This window comes from Sylvia atricapilla, chromosome 3, assembly GCF_009819655.1.
Source record: "Sylvia atricapilla isolate bSylAtr1 chromosome 3, bSylAtr1.pri, whole genome shotgun sequence".
Lineage (NCBI taxonomy): Eukaryota > Metazoa > Chordata > Aves > Passeriformes > Sylviidae > Sylvia > Sylvia atricapilla.
The window spans coordinates 52,470,947-52,491,947 of NC_089142.1; the positions used below are offsets into that span (position 1 = coordinate 52,470,947).

The following is a 21,001-nucleotide window of genomic DNA, read 5'->3' on the forward strand; positions in this document are numbered from 1 at the left end:
TTTTCCTGATAGTGTCATCCTGTTATTCAGCTGGTGACACTTGAAGTGCCTGATGTTGCTTCCTGCAAGTTATGAACTGACACTACAGCAGAACTGAGTGGATTTCAGAATTGTCAGAATTAAGCAAAACTCATTCTGTATCTGCACTATAAAAAGCTCAATCAGAATGCATGTATAGACCTCCTCTAACAGGAGCTGAAATACTGTGAGGTGTGCTCATGTCATCTGGCAAGAAATGCTGTTTCAAAAAGAATAAAGCATTTTAAATTTGTTAAGGTAAAAAAGTATATGTCTTCTTTTTCAGCTGCAAGATGTAGATCCGTTTAGAAAGAAGCAGTAGGTTTGAAACCTAAGGGAGCACACCAACAGCGCCTGGTTTGCACTATTTCCCCTTTTCCAATGTGGTAAAATTATGTGGTGATTAAAACTCATTCTCTACCTGCATCTGACTTTCCTGTTCCCCAGAGATACTTATTTCATCAAATCAATTTATTCCTTTTTTTTCCCCTCTCTTTTCATTGTCCTTTCACAAGAAAAAGGAAGGCAGGGTAAAAATGAAATCCTCAGCCAAAGACTTAGTTTGGTTCAAATCCCCACTGGATGACAACATCAAAACAAAACCCCATTATTTTAGGCTTTTTGCAGTAGAAGTTCTTTCATATAAATAGCATAAAATTACACATCCATTTTATCAAGTTTCTAATTTAAATTAAATTTTAATATCCTTTTGATGCAAGACAGTATCTTTAAAGACCCATCAAGTAGTGTAGTTAACACCACAGAGAAGCTTCTGTTTGCACTGCTAAAAAATACAACTTTAGATTTCTAATTATACAGCTTTATTGGTGGGAACTACTGTAAATACAGCTCCTGATTATTTTTCATAGCACTATTACAACTATTTTATATAACCAATATTTTTCTTTCTGAAGAGCTCACAACTGTGCTCTGAAACAGGTAAATGAGGTGCAGGACTGTGCTGCTTGCTATACTTTTATTTATGCATTTGGCACTACAGTATCTCTCCTCTTGGAAAAAAACATTGCTACATTTTGGTGAAAGAAGAGCCTTTTTTCCCTTATGAATGCACAGGTGCCCCAGTACAGAGTTTCTGTTGACTTATGCATCTTTACATTGTGGCACCCTACCTTCTATGAAGAGGTATAGCTGAATTCACCAAAAAGACTGCAGAGCTTTGTGGATTTCTTCTGAAATGTTAGAAGAACAGAAAAGGTAAAAATGGTGTGAGATAGAGAACAAAAGGAACAAGAGACCCAGAAGGTTCGGAGAAGATATGACTGTAAGATTAGACTATTAAATACCAGAATTTTGCAGCTGTCCAAAATCCAAGCAAGATGCAACTAATTTAGGAATCATCAAGAATCCTTCCTGTGATATTTTTTAAGTTTGGGAATTTCCATCTACTTCATGAAAATAACTTCCATTTATTCAGTTTAACCATGTGAGATTGAACCTAAACTTTTGCTATATACCAGGCTCTTTGTTCAAAGAACTATATGAACTCCCAAAGGAGTTTTCAATTCCATGTTTTACAAATCTCATTCTCCCGCGCAGCGAGTATTTCAAAACCTGCAGGAATCAGTGTTGTAGGATAGCAAGTTAGTAATTTATATGTTCAGTAACCTAAAAGCAGTAGGCCAGCAGAGTTATTTGAAGAACTCTCATATTCTTAGTAGTAGATGATAGTAAGGACAATCCAATGTCAGTGTGATGGAGTAGCTCATAATCTGCGATTTCTGTCCAATTCTCTACCATTTTTACAAAAATATGCTTTATCCTTCTTGCCCATTTCCTCTCCTGCTTGTGTCCCACTAGGTAGCAGAGTTGAAATTCTGTAACCAAAACCTGTGAAGATGGTATCTAGATATGTTTTGAAGATGGTATCTAGATATGTTTTTCCAAATGGAACCATGCAGCAAAGTTCATTCCAGGACAAAGCCTTATTGTAGTAAAGTGATGACCACATCATCATCTTTTCCTTGCCAAAGCATTTCACCTTCAAAATGAACCAGACCATGTTTTCTGGCTCTTAACAAGATTCCCACTACTTTATTTGAAATAGTCACATATGTTTCAAACAGCTGCCCGAATGTCACACTCACGTGTCCATCTTCTCCCACCTCTCCAGTTCTTCTGATGATCGAGCACAGCTCTTCTACTTCCTTACCCACGTGTGAGTGAGCATCTTTCCCTCTCTGCTCTGTCCGAGACCCTTCAGGGGGTCTCCCATAGGTAGGATCTCCTCTGTGAGTGTGCGCAGGTTTAGACGCAAGCCTGTCGTCACTGCTGAATGGATTCTTCCTCTGATACTCAATGTGATCCTCTGCCCAGGTCTGCCAGCTTTTCCTCAGGTCACCCACTGCACTGGTAGCTTTAGCACTTTGCCCTTGCTCTCCTTCCATTGCTGAAAATGTTTTATGGCACTCAAGCAGGAAACGAATCAGTGACTGGCCGTAACCGTGGTTCCTGTGTGCACTGTCAGCTGCGAAGGAAAAACAAAAATCAGCTTGATATTTTTTGGAAGAGTTTTGCCCGAGTGAGAGGCAAAGTTCCTGAAAAAAAAGGTTAAATATCTGAAGATTTTAAGTGCACTCAAAACTCTTACGGCAATGAAGAAAGTAAAAGTGATCCAGGTGAAATTCAGGAGTAATTTAGGACCACAGGGTAGTAAATTACGCTTACAAGGTTACACGGCGCTCCAGCGGTCCCGCAGTTACCGAACAAACGCCGCAGCCTCCGAGCAGCACATAGTGCAGTACTCACTCTTCTCGCAATGACGCCTTTTCAAGAACTTTATCCCGGCACCCGGCAGCCCCGCGGACTTCCCAAACAATCTGATGCAGTGCTGGCTGGGCTGCGGAGAGAGCAAACCATTCCCGAGCGGCAGCAGCGGCACACCAACCCATGCACAGGGGTGGGAAGCCTCTCTGCTGCCTCGACGCTGATTAAAGGTGGACAAATTCACGCCGTGCCGACAAGCTTCCTTCACACTGTGGAAGCGATGCCCAGAAGATACTATCTGGAGCCGAAACGCCAGTACATGGCGGGAGCAGGGGGGATTTTCCTCATCAAGCACTGCAAGGAGATGTAAAAATCCAGTTAGCGAGCACGTCTCTGCCTGCAACACCCTATTTAGTGAGGAAGACAAAGGCAGAATAGATTGTTCTCCCTTAAAAGGCTGCGCTGATGGCCATGGCCGCCGGCTACAGCCCGCGGGCAGCCAGCGCTGCCAGAGCCGCGCCGCTCCCGGAACGCGGGCTGCCCACCACCTGTGGCATTCCATGAGTTTGCATTCTATCTGTGCAGGACGTGGTTATTCTGGTGAATTAGGGACAGACTTTTATACCCCTACAGAGACCTGAATGTGCTACAGCCATGTCTCTGCTGGGTCGCATCGTTCACCTGTTGAAATATGCAAGGCGGAGTTTCCAAGTAGCACCTAAGTAGAGCTGGTACTTTTACCAACATCTGAAGTTAAAACACAGGGCTAATGCTGGATTTTCTACGGGGAAATGGACAGAAATGCAAATTCTGAACAGTTTAACAGCTGAATTACAGATTGGGTATTTTGAAACGACTGTTGTTTTAAAAGTAGGATTTCATGGGGCATTTGCTCACATATATATGTTGGTGCTGTTGCTGCACTCGAACCCATGAGCAGGGACAGGATTCCTTAAATCCCCCAGCAGAACCTCCAGGTCAGTCAGAAAACACTCGTGTTTCCTCTGGGTCTAGAAGAGTGCACCAGGTGAGCATAGAGTGGCAACACGATCGCCAGAGAAGGGAATTTGGAATAATAAGCAACAGCACACATGAAATAATAGCTTTTCATTCGTGGTCTCTCACTTTTAAATTGAAACTTGTGATTGTTGTATATTATCATTGTTACGTTGTGGGTTTGTTGTTTTTTTTTTTTTTTTTTTTTTTTTTTTTTTTTTTTTTGTGAGAGGAAGGTGGTTAATTCTAGCTTCTTGGATAAATTTCAAGTTGAGTAATTAATTACACTTTGTGTATATAAAATTTCCCTGAAGGCTAAAAAGTGTAAATTTTCTTAATTTTCTTCCTTTCCCTCCCTAGATGAGTTATGTAATGCTTTTAAGATGACTCCCCACATCCACACTAACAAACTGCTTGATTCTCCTCAGTGGCATTACAGGAATGTATGTTCTGTTTCCAAACACAGCATCTGAAAAGCATTTTGTTTTTGTCAGAATCAAATACTCAGTAAAGCTTACTTAGAAATGTACATTCACTTTCAAACTAAGTAAAGCAACATGTGTACACTGCCAGAGATTTTGCATGGATCCTCAAGTCAAAAGCAAGAAAAAAACCAGGGCATTTGTTAAAGTCTTCTGTAGGAAAGCAGGTATTCACCTTCTGAGAACAGACAGCAATGCCCCAAGGTAAAGCAGCGCAGATAAAGTAAGCAAAAGCCAGTTTCAAAGCGATTAAGCTTAAAAATAATACCAACATCCCCCTCTAAGGTGCTTCTAAAATGGAAGCAATACAGCTAAGAAATTTCCAGTGAGACAGATTGGAAAAATTAAAGCAGACTTCTTCCACTAAAGCTCTCTCAGCAATTCCAAGATTTTGGAAGCAATCTCGGGCTCAGGGTTTGCCAGCAGTTCAGCAAGATGTTGGCTGCTGGGTCTCAGCACTCAACTACTGAGGTGAACAAGCCAGATCCACATCTACCTCTTTTCTTTCTCTTCTAGGAAAGCTCACGTTTAGGTGCCCGGTCTCTTTAGATTGCTTTCTTGTCAGTCATCAGCGCTGAAGCTTCACAGCAACCTCAGTTTTGATTACTGCAGGAAGGGATAACTGGAGAAGCTGCAGGATGAGATTATGGAGATGCACGAAGAAAGTGTCCCGTGCCGTGCTCACAGGTCGCGAGCAAAATCTTACCCATCTAGGAAAAAAAAAAAAAAAAAAAAAAAAGGGGTGAAACCCCCCACAAACTGTCCAAATCAGCACATAAAACACAGAACATGAGTTCAGTCTGAGCTGACCCGGTCCTAATAAACAGCTCACCAAAATCTGGGTAAGACGAACCTTTCATATCAACACAACAGGGAAATCGGTGAGTACGAGATTACAATTATCAAGACTAGATATTAAAATAAAACATAACCCGCAAGACAAACCCCTTTCTGCCCCTCTGCCGGACCTCTGCCCCTTTCCTGGGAATGTGTTTCTCTACCTGCTGCGACACCCACGCCGCCGGCGCTGACCTCCTTCCCACGGAAAAAGGAACGCGACTCCTTTGGCACCTGTTAATTCTTAATGTTATTTAATGCTCCAGATCCTTAAATGTGGCCGGCAGAGGCCGCAGCGCGCCCCTGACAGCGAAACACCCCTGAGCGAGCGCGTCCCCAGTGTACACCGAGCTATTTATAAACCATACGCAGGCACGGCTGCACTGACACGTGGCGTGCGTGATAAAGCACCCAAAATACAACTGCAAGGAGGATGAGAAGGAGACGAAGTGAGCGGTAATTCCCGAAGAGCCCGGGCAGCCCCGCTCCGGCAGCCCAGGGCCCGCGGGCTCTCCCCGCCACACGCCCCGTCGCGGGCTCCTCCCGCCGGCGGCGCATGCGGGGGGCGGGCCGTGGTCCGTCATGGCGCTGGCGGCTCCGGCGCTGCGGAGCTATTTGCTGCTGCTGGCGCAGGAGCACCTCGAGTTCCGCCTGCCGGTGAGCGCTGCGCGGGACCGGGACCGGGACTGGGACTGGGATCGGGACCGGGATCGGGGCCGCGTGAGGCGCTGCCCGGCCCTCTCCTGCGGGGCGCTCCCGGGCAGCGCGGCCCCGGGGAAGCCGGACCCCTTCCTGTGGGAAGGGAGCCCTCAGGCGTGGGGCTCCATCTACCCTCCTGCCCCAGGCTCATGGAGAGCCGCCCCGTGGTGGCTTTAAGGCAGTACTTTCCTTGCCGCTCGCTTTTCCACAGCCTCTGGCGCTAGGAGGGGTTGCCAGCAGAGTACCCGAGGCTCCATGTGAGAAGCGGAAGCTGGGGTTACAAAAATGCTTTCAGGTTTCTGGTGTTAGTGACTTAAAGTTTTATTTAAGTTACACGGCAGCTCCCGGCAGCGTGCCCTGGGTGCAGGAGAGGCCGGAGCTGCCGGGGTGTCTCCCGATGGACTGCCCAGGGAGCTGGTGGAGTCACCGGCCCTGCAGGTGTTCAAGGAAAGCGCCACTGGATGTGGCATTCGGTGCCGTGGTTTGTTCACAGGGTGATGTTCCCTTGTCGATCGGACTGCTACATGTTAAAAATGTTTCATGTGCTTTGAAACATTTAATTTCTTTGTTTTCATTAAAGTTTTCTCCTGTCCATTGCTTTTTCCTATTCGCTTTGCGGGACTGGAACCTGAGTTTAAGTATTTATGATCAACCCGATTTTTCCTTAGGCAGGGTCATTGGATGAAGTAAAAAGAAGTATGGTACACACGTAACAGAAAGCTTTTCTTTTTATCATCAACACTTAGTTGATAAGGCTGCTGAAGAAAGTAGAGACATTTCTCATTCCTTGTATTTTGGTGACTGCTCAGCCTGTTTGGTTTTGTGATGAGCTATGTTTGTCAAAAACTTAATGGAACAAGCAGGGACAGATTTTTTAGCCAGATGATCTGTTGATCCTGGCCCTGGGTTACTAATGAACTTTTATGAGACCTAGTCAGAAAGATATTTTAAGACAGGAGCGGATAATATTGTTAAAAGAATATTGTTGTGAGAGTGTAGGATTGAACAGTAAAGATTCTGATGAAGGAGAAAATGCAAAATGATAGGGTTGATTACTGAAATCTCCCTGACATCTGCCAATGAATTTTGAGAAAGATGTTTTTATAGCAGGGAAGTCTTAATTTTCAGTTCATGAACAATGCATACAATATGAATTTACTTGTGAACTTCTGCCGTATCCACCATCTGCATTAGAATTTGCGGCCATGCTGCCTTGTTCTTTGTCTTTATGTCTTTCTTTATAACATTAGTTAATGATTCTAAAGCCTAACCTTTATATTTTCGCTTTAGGAAATAACGTCATTGCTCTCCCTTTGTGGTGGACAATTCAGTGGCGAGCAGGAAATTCGTGTAAACGTGAGTACCAAATATTTTACTTGAGTGTGTGTATGGCATGCAACTATATTCTTTACTGTATTTCTGTTAAATGTAGGCAGCTGAATAAATATTGAAGTTTCTTAGGAAAATGAGGAATCTTCCCAAAACTGAGGACTACTCAATTTCAGTAAAGACTCAGAACTGAAAAAAAGATGCACAAAATGCACCTCAGGATATCTTCCAGCAGCATGAAAAGAAGCAGTGCCATCTGCTGGGAGGCTCTCTATGCTTTTTAGAATATCTAAACTCTGAAAACACTGAACGGCAGTTTGAAAAATTGATGTTTGCCTCTAAATCAAAGAGACAGATGAGGAGTGCAGCTGGGAAGCCATATGATTCTGGTCTTAGTGCTTGGTCAGAGAATGTTACTGGGATTTAGTTACTGCTTGTGTGTAATGAAATGTTTCCAGTCTTTAGCAGGTGAATAATCAAAATAAGTGCAAACTATTTTACCAAGTCAGTTATGTTGGAAAAATCAAATAAATGACATAATTTCTCAGACATTCAAGCTGAGTAAACAATTTTGCCTCAAATTAATTATTTTATCCCCAGTAATAACAAATTGTAATAACAATCCCCAATAAATTATTTGATTTTAATAATTATTAAAGTTAACTTTTTTTTTTTAGTCTTCAGTATGCATGATCTCCTTTTATAGAACAGCACTTTGTAGTTGTGTAATTCATGTGACATCCTCCAGCTAGGTGTTTGCTTCACTTACATTCTCTTGATTGCAGTCTCCATTTTGGATTCTCAATATTCCTTCAGAAGACATGGCAAGGGGACTGATGAAGCGGACAGTGTGTGCAAAGTAAGAGATGAAAAATCTTGTAAATAAGAACATAAGCAGTGGAATTTTGTTCTGTTATGGCAAATACCAATTTTGAATGGAGTAATAAAATAAAGAGTCTCTGATTTCCTCTAGAATTCAGAAGGTGCTACTAGAGCCTGTAGAACTCCTATAGGACTGATTATGTAGCATGCCCATCCTCTTTACTCAGTGTATTATCAACTCAGGGTCTTGAAATGGTGTTCTTCACTCCAGAGAGAGTATTTGTAGTGTCACTCATGTTTTATGTGCCTTGTATTATGTGTTAGTGGGTTGTACTAAAATATGTATGGAATTGAAAGATAAAACCAGTGATACGTGAAAACTGATGATCATATTTGGAAGGGAAAGGTTGTGTCACCCTTCTTCACCGCTGGGATCTGAGCCTTCAGCCCTGACTGCTGCAGCAGAGGTCCCTTCCAGGAAATTCAGGAGCACAGGAATATGCTGGGGAGTGATTGTTCCAACTGGTCTTTTTTAGAGGTGTCTGAATAACATGCTTTCCAGTGAGGGGCATGAGAGAGGCCTTGAGGTATGGTTCAGGATGAGAAGCAGCATAGCTGTGTTATGTCTCTCAGACCATACTAAATTTGTGGTGTCTATGCTGTGTTCTTCAGAGCTTGGGCCCATCTGCAGAGTGTTGCACAGTCCCTGTTGAGTGCTTGTTTGTCTCGGGTATTCAGTTTTACCTACAATGACTTGAGCTCTCCACTCTTGCCTGAAGAATGGAGCACTGCACTTCAAAAAGTAGCTGCAGGCAACTAAAAGTGGGAATAAAATGGGACAAAACAGCTTGCAGATATTCTGCACACTGTGCACTCTCTAATGTATGCTAATTCTATGTACAAAGCATAACTAGCCCATGGCTTATTTTTCTGTTCTACTGCTGCTTGTGGGGAGATGTGTTAGTTTTAGAAAAAGATCACTGGCATGCCTCCATTGTGCTGCTAATCAATGTGAAAGGCTCTGAAGCTTTTGGTAAATGTTGCCAAACAAAGAAAAGCATCAGTGAAATATGAGTCTAGGATTAAAAATACTTGTTACAAACAAAACTTAAAACATTTGTCAAGAATTAAATGCCACGCTAGTACTTCACGAAGTAAAGCCTAAATACGTTTGCCAAGTAGGCTAAAAGGAATAAGTATCTGTAAGGCATTTTCCCTGCTCTGTGTGACTGCACTCTCAAAAACTTTGTCATTTCAGGTCTATATTTGAACTGTGGGGCCATGGAAGATCTGCAGGGGAGCTCTATGCATCTTTGAAGAACTATCCAACAGACAAGATGGTATACATATAAAGAATCTGGATAATATGGTTCCTTAAGCCCACTGAATGGCGCTGCATCTGTACTAATTAAAGTGTCTTTACCTTTTTTTTTCAGCTTCCATATCTACAGTCAGACTCTACTTACAAAATACATATTCATACATTTAATAAAACACTGACCCAAGCACAGAAAATAAAAAAGATCGATGTAAGTAGACAGTTAAAAATATTTGTTTGGTTTAATCTATTCATGTTGTTCTTATTCCATGTTGTCAGTGTATTTAAATGTCTTCAAGATCTTAAGGAAGTTTATGGCTTATGTCTTAGCAGGTCTAAATGAGATTTTTGTGTCTGAATTAACATTCTCTCAAAATTCATGACTTTTTTTTCTGTCACTATAAACTGACTGTTTAAGGCATATACAAACCCAAACAAATACCAGTGCTGATTTCAGACCAGTGTTCTGGGGAAACTGAAGCTTATTGCTGACAATTATAATATGATACAAATGGCAAGAGTTAGGTGCTAGATCTTTGGAAAATCTGTTACTTGATCTCCTTATTAGGCTTTTAATGTTGCAGAATGTGGAACAAGTGACTTCAGCTGAAAGCTGTGGATTGTGTGTTGATCTCCTGTTCTGTCATCATGTTCTTCTCCTAACTATATCAGTATTTTAGGAAAATTTTCCATATTACTGTTTATTTTTGCTCTTCCATGTTCTATTTTAGCCCCTATTTATTAAATTTACTTCATTTACAGAGACTGAAATTATCTGTATTAGTAGTAGCTGTTTTTCCATTTGTTCAGTTTTTGTGTACACGAAATAACGCTAAGTATATAAACTGCTGTAGCTGCACATCACTGAAATTTCACATCACCTTGTTCATCATCAGTGTTGTTTCTATAACTTGAAAATAGAATAATTAATATAATTAATAATTATATTAATATTAATATAATAATTAATATGCACAGTTAATTTCCTCTGAAGTTGAGTTCTCTTCAGTTAATGAAAAGTGTTATGGTTCCTAATTTCTAATCTGTAATCATTTGAGCTATTTTTGTTTAGAAAAGAAGGCATTTTGAAAATCCAGTGAGAGAATTGAATGAACTTTTTAATACTAATATATCATTTCTCACAAGTGAAATTGTGGGGTTTTTGCTGGTTATTTGTTTATTTGGTTTGGGGTTTTTTCCTTGGGTGGGAAAGGTACCCATTTAAAAAAAATTTGACCCTGTTTACTTTTTACTCTGTTTTTCTTTATTGTATAGGCCCTTGAATTTCTGCCATTCAAAGGAAAAGTAAATTTAAAGACTCCAGAACACATATTTTGGATTTTGGAAGATTATGGAATGAACCCAAATGATGTTCCAGAAGAGCCCATTCATTTGTATTTTGGTAGATGGGTGCGTGAGCATGTTTGCTTCAGTTTTACAAGCTTGTGTTTTTAGGAGAGTGTACTCCAGTTTAAATGTAAAAAGTATTTTGACTTTTAATAGAAGCAGAAAATACCATTGTCTGAATTTGTCATTGCATAATAGTCTGAAGCAAGTCTTGGGAGTCCTTAGTGTGACTAGGAAAAAGTGGCTTTACTGAACAATTCAGAGGTGGAAAAAAAATGAAGTTGTATCTGGAAACACACCTTTTTCTTGCCATCCACTGAGAGAATTTACCACAGCAGTGAGACTGCACAGCTGGGATGGTGTGTTACGTTGTTTTGAACCTAGCTGCAGCTGAAAGCTCCTGTTTCAAGCACATAGAAAGATGTACGGAGTTGTAGATGGCTTGTGGCTGTGCTGAGTGGGATCAGCCTCAAGGGAGCATTCTGTAAGTGTTTTAAGTGATCCTGGCAGGCACCTCCATGGAAAGGTGCAGACTGATCCCTGAGGCTTTGGACATCAGTGAATCCAGCCCACAGGCAGGTACCTGCCCGAGGGAACAGCGACAGTGCAGAAGGAGCCAAGTACAAAAACTGTCTAGAGCCTGTCATCTGTGGTCTTCACAACAAATGTTCTTGCCTGCTGGCCATATGCACTCTAAACGTGCTGCATTAGGATATACTGAGGAAATTTGGTCTAGTCATTTATGTTTTTGTGAAGAAAAAGTGGCTCCTCAAAGGGTATCTCCAAGAATGACGCTAGCCACTGATGGGAGTATGTGCTTGCAATGTCCTGAGTCAAGGGCAGCTGGAAGGAGGGAGAACCACTGCAGAGGTTGTGTAACTATAGTCAGTGGCTTGTGTACAGGGAAGTCAGAGATCCAAGTGATCTGTTAGGGCCTGTGAATATTCTCCATGCCTGTGATGAATGTGCAAGCACCCTGGGTTGTGGCAATGCTGCAAAACATTGCAGCTGCTGTCCCATTCGTGCTGAATTCCTGAATGTAGACTTGATATTTTCTGAGCTTGGGAATTGCTAGCTCTTCTCAAGGGAAACTTTTCAACAGTTTCTTTTTCCCAAAATGGCCTTGTGTGAACAATATTCCTTTCCCATAACAACAGGTGTTTTTTGCTATTTCTGTTACTTAGCCAATGGGAGAGGTATCAGTCCTATAGACCAATAACATGACTTTTTAGTGCAGCATGTTATAAAAGGGCTGAATGAAATTGTAAACAAAGGCTTCTGACTTTATACTGCCTTCTGACTGGAGTCAAGCGTCTTTATTTTGTGTCATATTGCGACACCTCAAATGTTTAAAAGTGACTAAACCAACCTGAAAAAATAGCCAGGTGTATTTTGTTAACCTGGTAAGACTGGTGCTGAGCAGAGGTGAGGGGATAGTGTTGGACAGTGTTTGAATGTGTTATGTTCTGGATTGCTTTGCTCTTCTCCAACGTACTTAGGAAGTCTGATGTAAAAATGCTAGCATTTGGTCTTTCTTTGCTTTTCCCTTAAATTCTCATCTGTCAATGCTGTCCTAAATTTAGATTTTGAGTGGGACAGAAATGCCAGCGAAGAAAGAAAGAAATTCTGTATGACCTTAAAGTCCATGTGTGTGAATGCATGTGTTAACGTGCATTTCTAATCCTTGTATTTTTGAAATCCTTTTAACTCTGAATTGCCTGGAATTGTTTTTCTGATCGATAGAATAATAGCAAGGTTACTCTAATTGTAATTTCGTGGAAAGAAATTTCTCTCCAAAATGTTAAAACATTTTTAACCTCTGTCTTGAAGAATTTACCCAGGTGTTGAACCAAGATATCTGTTGCTTGGGAAGAAGTCTGTCATGTTTGCAGACATCAGAAAGCAAGGTGATGTGTTACAAAGTGAAGTTACCTGGTTTTGGATGGTGTCACTTAAGCAAGTCTGTTAGCAGGTCTGTTTATATCTTTTATCCAGGCCCTGACAGGGGTTTTAAATATTTCAACAGATTGCAGATGGCCAGAGAGAGCTCATTGAATCCTACAGTGTAAAGAAGAGACACTTTATTGGAAATACAAGCATGGATGCCTGCCTCTCTTTCATCATGGCAAACCACGCGAGAGTAAAACCCAATGACATTGTGTATGATCCGTTTGTTGGAACAGGTAGATATGGTTTTTTCTCAGCTGGTGGGAAAAACTGTAAGATTATAATAGTGTTTGTACCACTCTTTTACCTGGTGTCATGACTTCTGGTGCCCAACTGATATTTGAGATGATACCAAAGGCAAAATCGTGTTTATAAAATTAGTGGTTTGTTAACCTGGAAGGGATTTTGGAGGAAGGAGACCAACTTCCAAAGATGTAAAGAGTTTTTTTTTCACGCTGTTAAAAAGTCTTTCTTCACTGTTGTGTTTAATGCCACACAGCCTAAACACCAGTCCATATGTATCATGGACTGCTTAAGATCAAAGTGACCAAGAATTGGAATTTGGCTAAGCACTTCGTGCAGTCACTTTCAGGACATTACAAAGAGCAGCATTTCAGATCTGGCTGTTTAGGGGTGTGCTGAGGGCACTTCTGGTCATACAACACAACACAGCAATAGAGAGGTCATAGCAGCATTCTGTGAGGAACACTTTGTTGTGCCATTGCAGCCTGTCTTCAGGATAATACTGCTCACACAAGGTGCCTTTCCCCAGCTCAACTTTTCTTATCTTAGCCAGGAGGGGGAGCTTTTATTCCACATATTGCTGTGCATGTCATGGAAGTGATTTATGGAAGTGCTTTTTGCCTCAGGGGAACTCAGCTGTATGTGAAATAGCTGATCTATTGTCAGCTTGTGCCATATAATTATAGTATAATTAGTGTATATATATATATATATTATTTATACTATATATCATATAATACTAATATTTATACTATATATATATATATATATATAGTATAAATAGAGTATATTGTGTTAAGCTACCTGTAGTTGTTTATTCAAAAATGTAGGAAAGGCTGTGATTCTGATCTAGAATCCTAGAATACAGTCATAGAGTATCCTGAGTTGGAAAGAACCCACAAGGATCATCAGAGTTCAAGTCCTGGCCCTGCACAGGACACCCCAGGAACCACAGCATGTGCCCAAGAGCACTGTCCAAATGTTTCTTGAACTCTTGTCAGGCTTGGTGCTGTAACCCCTTCCCTGGGGAGCCTGATCCAGTGCCCAACCATCTTTGGGTAAAAAACCTTTTTTTAATATTCAACCTAAACCTCCCCTGACACAACTCTAGGCCATTTCCTCGGGTCCTGTCACTGTCATCACAGAGAAGAGATCAGTGCCTGCCCCTCCTCTTCCCGTAGCAAGGAAGCTGTAGATTGCACTGTGGTCTCCCCTCAGTCTCCTCCAGGCTGAACAGACCAAGTGTCTTCAGCTGCTCCTCATATGGCTTCTCCTCCAGATCCCTCACCATCTTTGTGACCCTCTTTTGGATGCTCTCTAATAATTTAATATCTTTTTCATATTGTGGTGCCTAAAACTGTTCTCAAGTGAGGGTACCCCAGTGCAGAGCAGAACAGGACAATCCCCTCCCTTGCCCTGCTGCTGATGCTGTGCCTGATGCACCCCCAGGACAGGGTTGGCCCTCCTGGCTGCCAGGGCACTGCTGACTTATGTTCAACTTCCTAAACTTTAATCAAGGTGATCACATGTGAAATGCATAGATTTAAAAATACTTATATTAATGGGAAGATGAAGAAAAATCTGTGCAGAGAAGTTAGGGAGAGAGAGACTACACTAGACTAATAATTCACTATTAGGATAAATTCTTATTAGTATTTGTCTTCTCTGTGCCATAGAAAAAGAGCATGGATGTAATATTTTCAGAAACAGAATGGTTTGGTAAACTGTAAGTTTTTGCCTTAAATTTTGTTCATATCGGAACCTGAGTCTTTTCATGCATAATAATACCTTAAGAATTTTTCTCCTCTTTCTTGTGCTTGTCCTTTGAAAGATTCAGTAGATTTCTCTACTTACCTCTTAGCAGTTGGTTTCATTTTGGTGTCTATGGCTTTTTGTTTTGCTGACCTAAATCACAAAATAAAGTCTCTGAGAGCATGCTTTCTCTTGGGAGTGAAAATTGAAGAAAAATAAAAAGAAAGGGTAAAGACAGAAGAAGAAAAATCACATAAAAATGATGAAGCTGTAGAAATTCAAGATAAATGTGTTTCAAAAGGTAGGATACACAAAATTCTCCCCAAATTGCTTTGTCGTTTGAATTACAATTTTAAAATTATTTTGCTAGATGTTTGTAATATAAAGGCTAGAGATTAAAGGGTATAGTGGAGATACTGAGTGGCATGCCATTTGTCAGTAGAGTGTATTTATGACTAAATAACAGTGGCTTTTGCACTTACTTCTATTGAGTAAACCCCAGGAATTTCAGCTGTCTCTTGAGGACCTTCAGAAGATTTTCAAGCTTGTCATTACAACAGTGTCCTGTCACTGGAGTTTCTGGGAAGTGGTTTGGAGTTGAGAGTGATGCAGTGATTTTGAGCTGATGGGTTTTGAAAGCTATATGTTCAGGATCTGAGGAGCATTTTGAAGAACTGCAGTTCAGATTTCTTTAGTTTTGCAGCTTTGATATCTGGCTGTGTTTCTGCCTGTTTTTTTACACTGAAAGAGTGAATAGTACCAAACCAGAATGGCCTTACAAAATGATTCTTGCTTGTTGCAAACAAACGGTTTTTTGCTGCATAAGCCAAATCACAAGTGTTTCACATTAGTGTAAGAATGGACAATTGGCATTTTTCCTTAGAATATAAAATGCTCTTTGACCAGGCTGGCTTTTAGAGGCCTGGATTCTCCTTTTTATTGTCAAGCAGAATTGGAATGGCCAAGACTGTGTTTTTTGACTTCCATCCATGTTTAGATATTCTTTCTTAGTGTTGGGTGGAAGGAAGCCTGGAAGCTTCTAGAAGAATAAATAAAGTCTTCTACCTGAATATTTTGCGCTTCCTCCTTGACAGTCAGTTCAGGTTATCTCAGTAATCTTGTTGATTGTTCTTTTGGAAAATACTTGTGATACTGCATAGCTGCACATGACAGGATGTTGTTCTTTGACATCCTGGAGGACCAGACCTCATCTGTGCTGAAGAGGTGGAGGAATAGTGTGTGATAGAAGGGCATGAAGCTCTGTGCCATCATCATTCTGCTATAAATCACCAGGGACAGAGTGATTCCCTGATTAACCCTTTGTATGTGTCTGTTTTATACACTGATGAGAGGGCTGGCCATATAAGAGTATGTAAGTATCCATGCACCACCTGTGTGAACATAAATTGAACTAGTAAAAGCTGAGATTTATTAAAAGCTGTAAATTCATGATTTCCAAGCTTTTTTATTTTTTTTAAATTTTTTTTTCTCCTGTGATTAAGAATATTCTTAGATGGGCAAAGGACTCTCTTCTTACTTTTTTTGTAGGACTGGGTGGTATGCCATACTTGGGGTCAGGGCTAGCTAAATTTGTCTTGACCCTCTGGATGTACTGCCCATCTGTTCTGAGGGATTGCAGCCAAGAAGGGAAATGGGTGATTCCTCTGGGGTGAGTAACTTTGTTTTTCCCTGATCCATTTCAAGAAAAAGCAGAGGAATTTTAAAAGTTTTTTTTTTTTTCTTTTGTTCTCGCTCACCTTTGGTTTTGGTAGAGTTTGTTACCATGTGGTGCAGGGGTTTTCTGGTGCACACAGGGCACATTAGGGATCTGCTGGTCCTCAGTGGGTGGCTCAGGACCCTGAGCCACCTGAGTGCAGCCACCTGAGATGTTTCTTTCCATGCTCCTGGTGAATGGGAGAGCTGGTGTCAGCCTCCCAGCCAGCTTGTGTGTTGTCAGCCCTTCATCCTGCAGCAGTCATCCCCTTTATTTAGCAGGACTGTTGACATCAGTGGGGTTCACAGCCTTGTTCTCAGTTGATGTTCTGTTCTAAACCAGCCTGGTAGCCACAGACCTCTTTATTAATAACTTGACCACACAGGTATCTCTTCATCTCCTGCAGTCTGTCTGTTGTTTTATTTGGGAGGTGTTAAACAGTTAATGTCATTTATTCTTTTCTGTGGGCTGTTCAGCTGTTGTCAGTTTCAAGGAGAAATCACACTTTTTTTGGTAGAGTGTTCTTTTCTTTTTTAATTAGGAAGGTGGGTTGCAATAGCATTAATTTAAAAAAATTATTTTATTGCAGAATAGGTACATTGGTAAAACTACTGACGAAGTAGGCAGCCTACTCACAGACAACTGCATTTTTATGTAGTTTTCACACTTGAACAGGATTACAGAAACTTTTTTGATATTTATGCTTACATTGGAGATATTTACATTTATAAGGCTTTTGACCATTGTTTCATACAATATGAGAATGGCCACCTTATAGAAGTTGGTTCTCAAAGCCAGTTTCTTTAATGGTATCTAAAAATCAGACACAGTAGAACTGCCATTTGTTTGGTGATGATTTTTCCAATTGTTTGACAACAGTTTGATATTCTGCTCTTTGCAAAGTAGGATAAAAAGTTTTGGTTCATGTAATGATTAAAGGTTCTTACTGCCTAAAATACAGAAAGCCATAAACAAAACTCCTGAACCATCTCCAGAGATGAGGAGTGGCGTTGGGCATAGCAAGATAAGGAAAATCATGTAGAGCAGACAAAGGACTTAGTGTTACTATGTCTGATTATAATTACATAGTGATTTTAACTGGTTGATGGTTCTGTGTCTTTTTTTAGTGTTTGTTTTGAGGGATTTTTTTCTTTTTCCTTTGGTCTAGTGTGCTGCTGGTGTAGGCTCCTGAAGTTCCTGAGGAAAAAAATCCTAGCACAGATGACATTTATGATGGAAGTTTATATTTTTTCTCTTTTCTTCCCTGTGTAGGTGGCCTTCTAATCTCCTCAGCACATTTTGGGGCATATGTGTGTGGTACTGATATAGATTACAACACAATCCATGGATTAGGTATGTTACATATTTGAAAGCCACTGAAGTCTTACCCTCTGGAATCGAAGAATGCTGATGGTAGCAGTTGATACTTAGTGGATTTTAAAGCAGCTTTAATCTTCACAGGATTTATTTGGTCATGATTAGTTTCATTCACCAATTTACATGTATGCTAGTTAAGATATTATCTTGTTTTTAAGCAGTAGATATTTTTGAAAAAGAATAATGAAGACAAAGCCAAAGTTCCAAATAATAATTACCACAGGTATGTGCTCTTTTAACCTATGATGTGGGAAGCTCCTCAAAACCTAACCCAGGAACACTAATCTCATTCTTACTTCTCTGTAAATACACAAGGTATATTAGACCTGGTGGACAGGGTTGTGGCTGGTGGATGGAGAGAAAATCTTGGCAAACCAATGTTTTTGTAAATGTGTTCTTTGACACCCTGTGCAGATGGTGCAGCAGAACTTTTCTCATGTGTTTTCGGTTTTCCTTACAACTTAAGAAGTTTATTGCAAGTACTTTTCAACTTTACAACGGGGGCTTTCTTTGTAACATTTAATTGTTTTCCTTCAATTTAAATGGTAGAGCATATGAAAGCTTTTCTTATGTAATAGTTTCTTGTTCAGTATGCTTATTTTTTCCTTTCCATTCCCCTTCCCCTCCCAGGCAAGGCAAGCAGAAAGAACCAGAAATGGAGAGGGCCAGATGAAAACATCAGAGCTAATCTCCGGCAGTATGGTTTAGAGAAGTACTACCTTGACGCGCTCGTTGCTGACTCTTCAAGACCAATATGGAGAAAAGGGATGTTGTTTGATGCAATCATTACAGACCGTAAGTTTGTTACAGCCTTTTGTTGTCCAGTAACAGTGACTAAAACATTATTGCCTGTGAACATTGATTAAATGTCTGGATGAGTGCTCAGGTCTGCAGCTTTCATGTTTCCAGAGATGATTGTTGGGAGCAGCACTGTGGAAATTGGATCTGCATTTGACATCTCTGCACTTACTTTAAGGATAGTTATTAATGTGTAACAAAGCTGACAGTGACACTTTCTTCCATGGAGAGAATGTAATGTTCGTCAGCAGAAATCAAAATGGCTGAAAATCATCCTTTGAAGAAGTGTCCTTCAGTAAATCACGACATCATTGATGCATAGAGACTTCTTAGCAGAATGGTCTGTACCGCTGTTGGCAGCACATTGGAATCTGCCCTGCATCTCTGACGGACTTCTGGAGACTTGGGTTAAGTGCTTAATGTAATGCTTCCAAAGAGAAACTTTTATGTGTTTCCAATACACTTAACTACTGGAAGCAGGAGCAATTTGAAAGCATCCTCTGCTCTTTCAGAAACCTATTAACTAAACATCATTTGTCTTGTATGAGAGGGAAAAGAAACCAAGGGGATAAATGAAAGACCTTGATACAGCCATTTCTAATCTCAAGTGCTGGCATTTACAATGACACCTTCATATTAATTAAGAATAGGAAGTGTCACTTTTCTTTGTGGGTTGCTTGCTAATTTTTATTTGGTCTGTTCGGCAACAGGACAATGAAGAAAATTTATAGGGACTTAGAACTGAGTGTGAAAACCTCTGCAGTGGTTATGTTGGTGCTTCCATGATGCTGAAACAAGTCTCAGAAATTCAGATTTTTTGAACATGAAATAAGTATGTTATGCTATTAGAAATGTACAAAAAGCATATGAGAAAAAACCTTTTCTGGTTCTTCTTACATACGAGAATTACCGTTTGTGTAATGTGCTGACAAGAAGTTGTGATATACTTAATTTCATTTTGAAAAAGGTTAGTTAAGTGCAATAGGGGACATATTTGTGTCTGTCAAACAAAAAAGGATGGGATTATTTATCACGTTGGAAATTTAAGGAATATCTTTTAACAAACAACGCAGCGTTGTCCTTTGTCATGTAGTAAACATGTAGGCTTCTAGAACCTCCTACAGCTGAAGGGATTTCCTTGAAACAATTTTAAAATAACTTTTTGGAGCAAGAAACTTTCAGTAGGTTTTGAAGCAATTTCTCTTACTGACTTTTACTTTGTAAAAGCTTTCCATTTTTTTTACCTTGTATAAGCCACAGTTCGTGCACTGTTGTGTATGTATGGCGTAATTGTATGTTATTTGGACAAAGGATGAAGTTCTTATTTCTGCATTTTGTTTTTGCTTTGTCTAGCACCATATGGTATCAGAGAAGCTCCTCGCAGAATGGGCTCACAAAAGGAAGCAGTTAAGTCAGTTGAAAGAAGGTAGGGAAGCTGTCTCGTCTGTTGTAGAATATAAATGTCTTAATAGAGACCCAGTTGAAGTTTTAGAATATTTATTACTTCGTGGTTGTCAGAAGTTAAAAAATGGTGGCAATTATAATTAAAGAACAAAACCCCCTTTTGTTCTGTTTGCAAAACCACTGTGTCACTTCCTGAAAACTCCTTGGTTTTGTTCTCCCTCCTTATCTCCCTCCTTTGCTTGTATTCAGATTTTGAATTCTATTTCTCACCTCTGTCGACCACCATTAGCATGTATTTCCTGTTTTCAGAAAGTTCTCTTTGGTCCCTGCAGGCTGCAAAATCATTGTAAAATGGAATACCTGTAATTTTACCTTAAACATTTTTCTTTTGCATTTTCTACTGCTCCTTTATTTTCAGAGCTGTCACGTGGCTTCTCCACTGCCTGGCCTTCCTTGGCTTCTGACTCTAATTCCTTTAGAAAGATGCTGTGCAAAATAACTATTTCCAACATAGCTGTGATTCTTTAGACTCATCTTTAGACTCATATGTGTGCAAATCAAAGAGACAGTTTGGGAGGACTTGAGAAGTCATATTCCACATAGTAGCAGTACTCCAATAGTACTCCTGGATTGTCTTAGGTAACTTTGCAAGGCTCAGGAAGTGCTTTTGTGGCTTAGTGTATTGGTTTTTTTCTTTTAATTACTGTTATTAAATATTTAGGTTTTATCTGTGCTCTTGTGTTTGCTTACACTTGTACATTTTTTGTTCAGCACAGAAAATCACTTCTTCGTTTCATCCAGTTACCATCTAAGTGACATCTTCTTTGACCTCTTGAAGTTTGGGGCAGAGTATCTGGTGATGGGAGGAAGATTGGTTTACTGGCTGCCCATATACAGGCCTGAGTACGTACTGTTGGTTTCTGCTGTGTTGTGTGTCAGAATGGGTGCTGCACTCTCACTGTGCTTTCCTTTGGGATGTAGTACAGCTGGAGCTTCCATAGTACCGGCACTTAAGAGTAATGCCCAGACTTTGTATTTTAAAACTTTGTATGAGGGAAACCACATTTTGTAACAGAGCTTTTGAATGGAGATAATTCCTGACTGTTATCAAGCAGAAAATGTGTTTGCGGATCATTGTAAATGCATGTCCAGAGGGTCGAGGTTTAAGCTTAAAAAGTTAGACTTTCAAGGTGC

The 21,001-nt window shown here is 40.4% G+C and overlaps 2 protein-coding genes across 3 annotated transcripts in view; one reads left to right on the plus strand and one right to left on the minus strand.

The window, feature by feature from the left end:
- Window positions 1-5,641, minus strand: LOC136358538 (uncharacterized). Its single transcript, XM_066314413.1, has 4 exons — window positions 5,426-5,641; window positions 4,927-4,930; window positions 2,785-3,096; window positions 1-2,503 (listed from the first exon to the last, which is right to left on the minus strand). Exons 1-4 carry the CDS (start codon window positions 5,639-5,641, stop codon window positions 1,962-1,964), a joined length of 1,074 nt encoding a protein of 357 aa, XP_066170510.1. The 3' UTR covers window positions 1-1,961.
- TRMT11 (tRNA methyltransferase 11 homolog) overlaps window positions 5,630-21,001 on the plus strand; it is a 24,100-nt gene continuing 8,728 nt past the window's right edge. The window contains exons 1-11 of one of the 2 annotated variants that reach the window (XM_066315345.1): window positions 5,630-5,714; window positions 7,047-7,112; window positions 7,871-7,944; window positions 9,166-9,247; window positions 9,344-9,436; window positions 10,501-10,635; window positions 12,599-12,755; window positions 17,501-17,581; window positions 18,236-18,400; window positions 19,757-19,829; window positions 20,579-20,710. In XM_066315345.1, the coding sequence (XP_066171442.1) occupies window positions 5,640-5,714; window positions 7,047-7,112; window positions 7,871-7,944; window positions 9,166-9,247; window positions 9,344-9,436; window positions 10,501-10,635; window positions 12,599-12,755; window positions 17,501-17,581; window positions 18,236-18,400; window positions 19,757-19,829; window positions 20,579-20,710 (1,133 nt within the window). In that variant the 5' untranslated portion in view covers window positions 5,630-5,639. Of the gene's footprint in view, window positions 5,715-7,046; window positions 7,113-7,870; window positions 7,945-9,165; window positions 9,248-9,343; window positions 9,437-10,500; window positions 10,636-12,402; window positions 12,480-12,598; window positions 12,756-17,500; window positions 17,582-18,235; window positions 18,401-19,756; window positions 19,830-20,578; window positions 20,711-21,001 lie in introns of those variants that run through there. The other variant, XM_066315346.1, reaches the window with a different exon arrangement.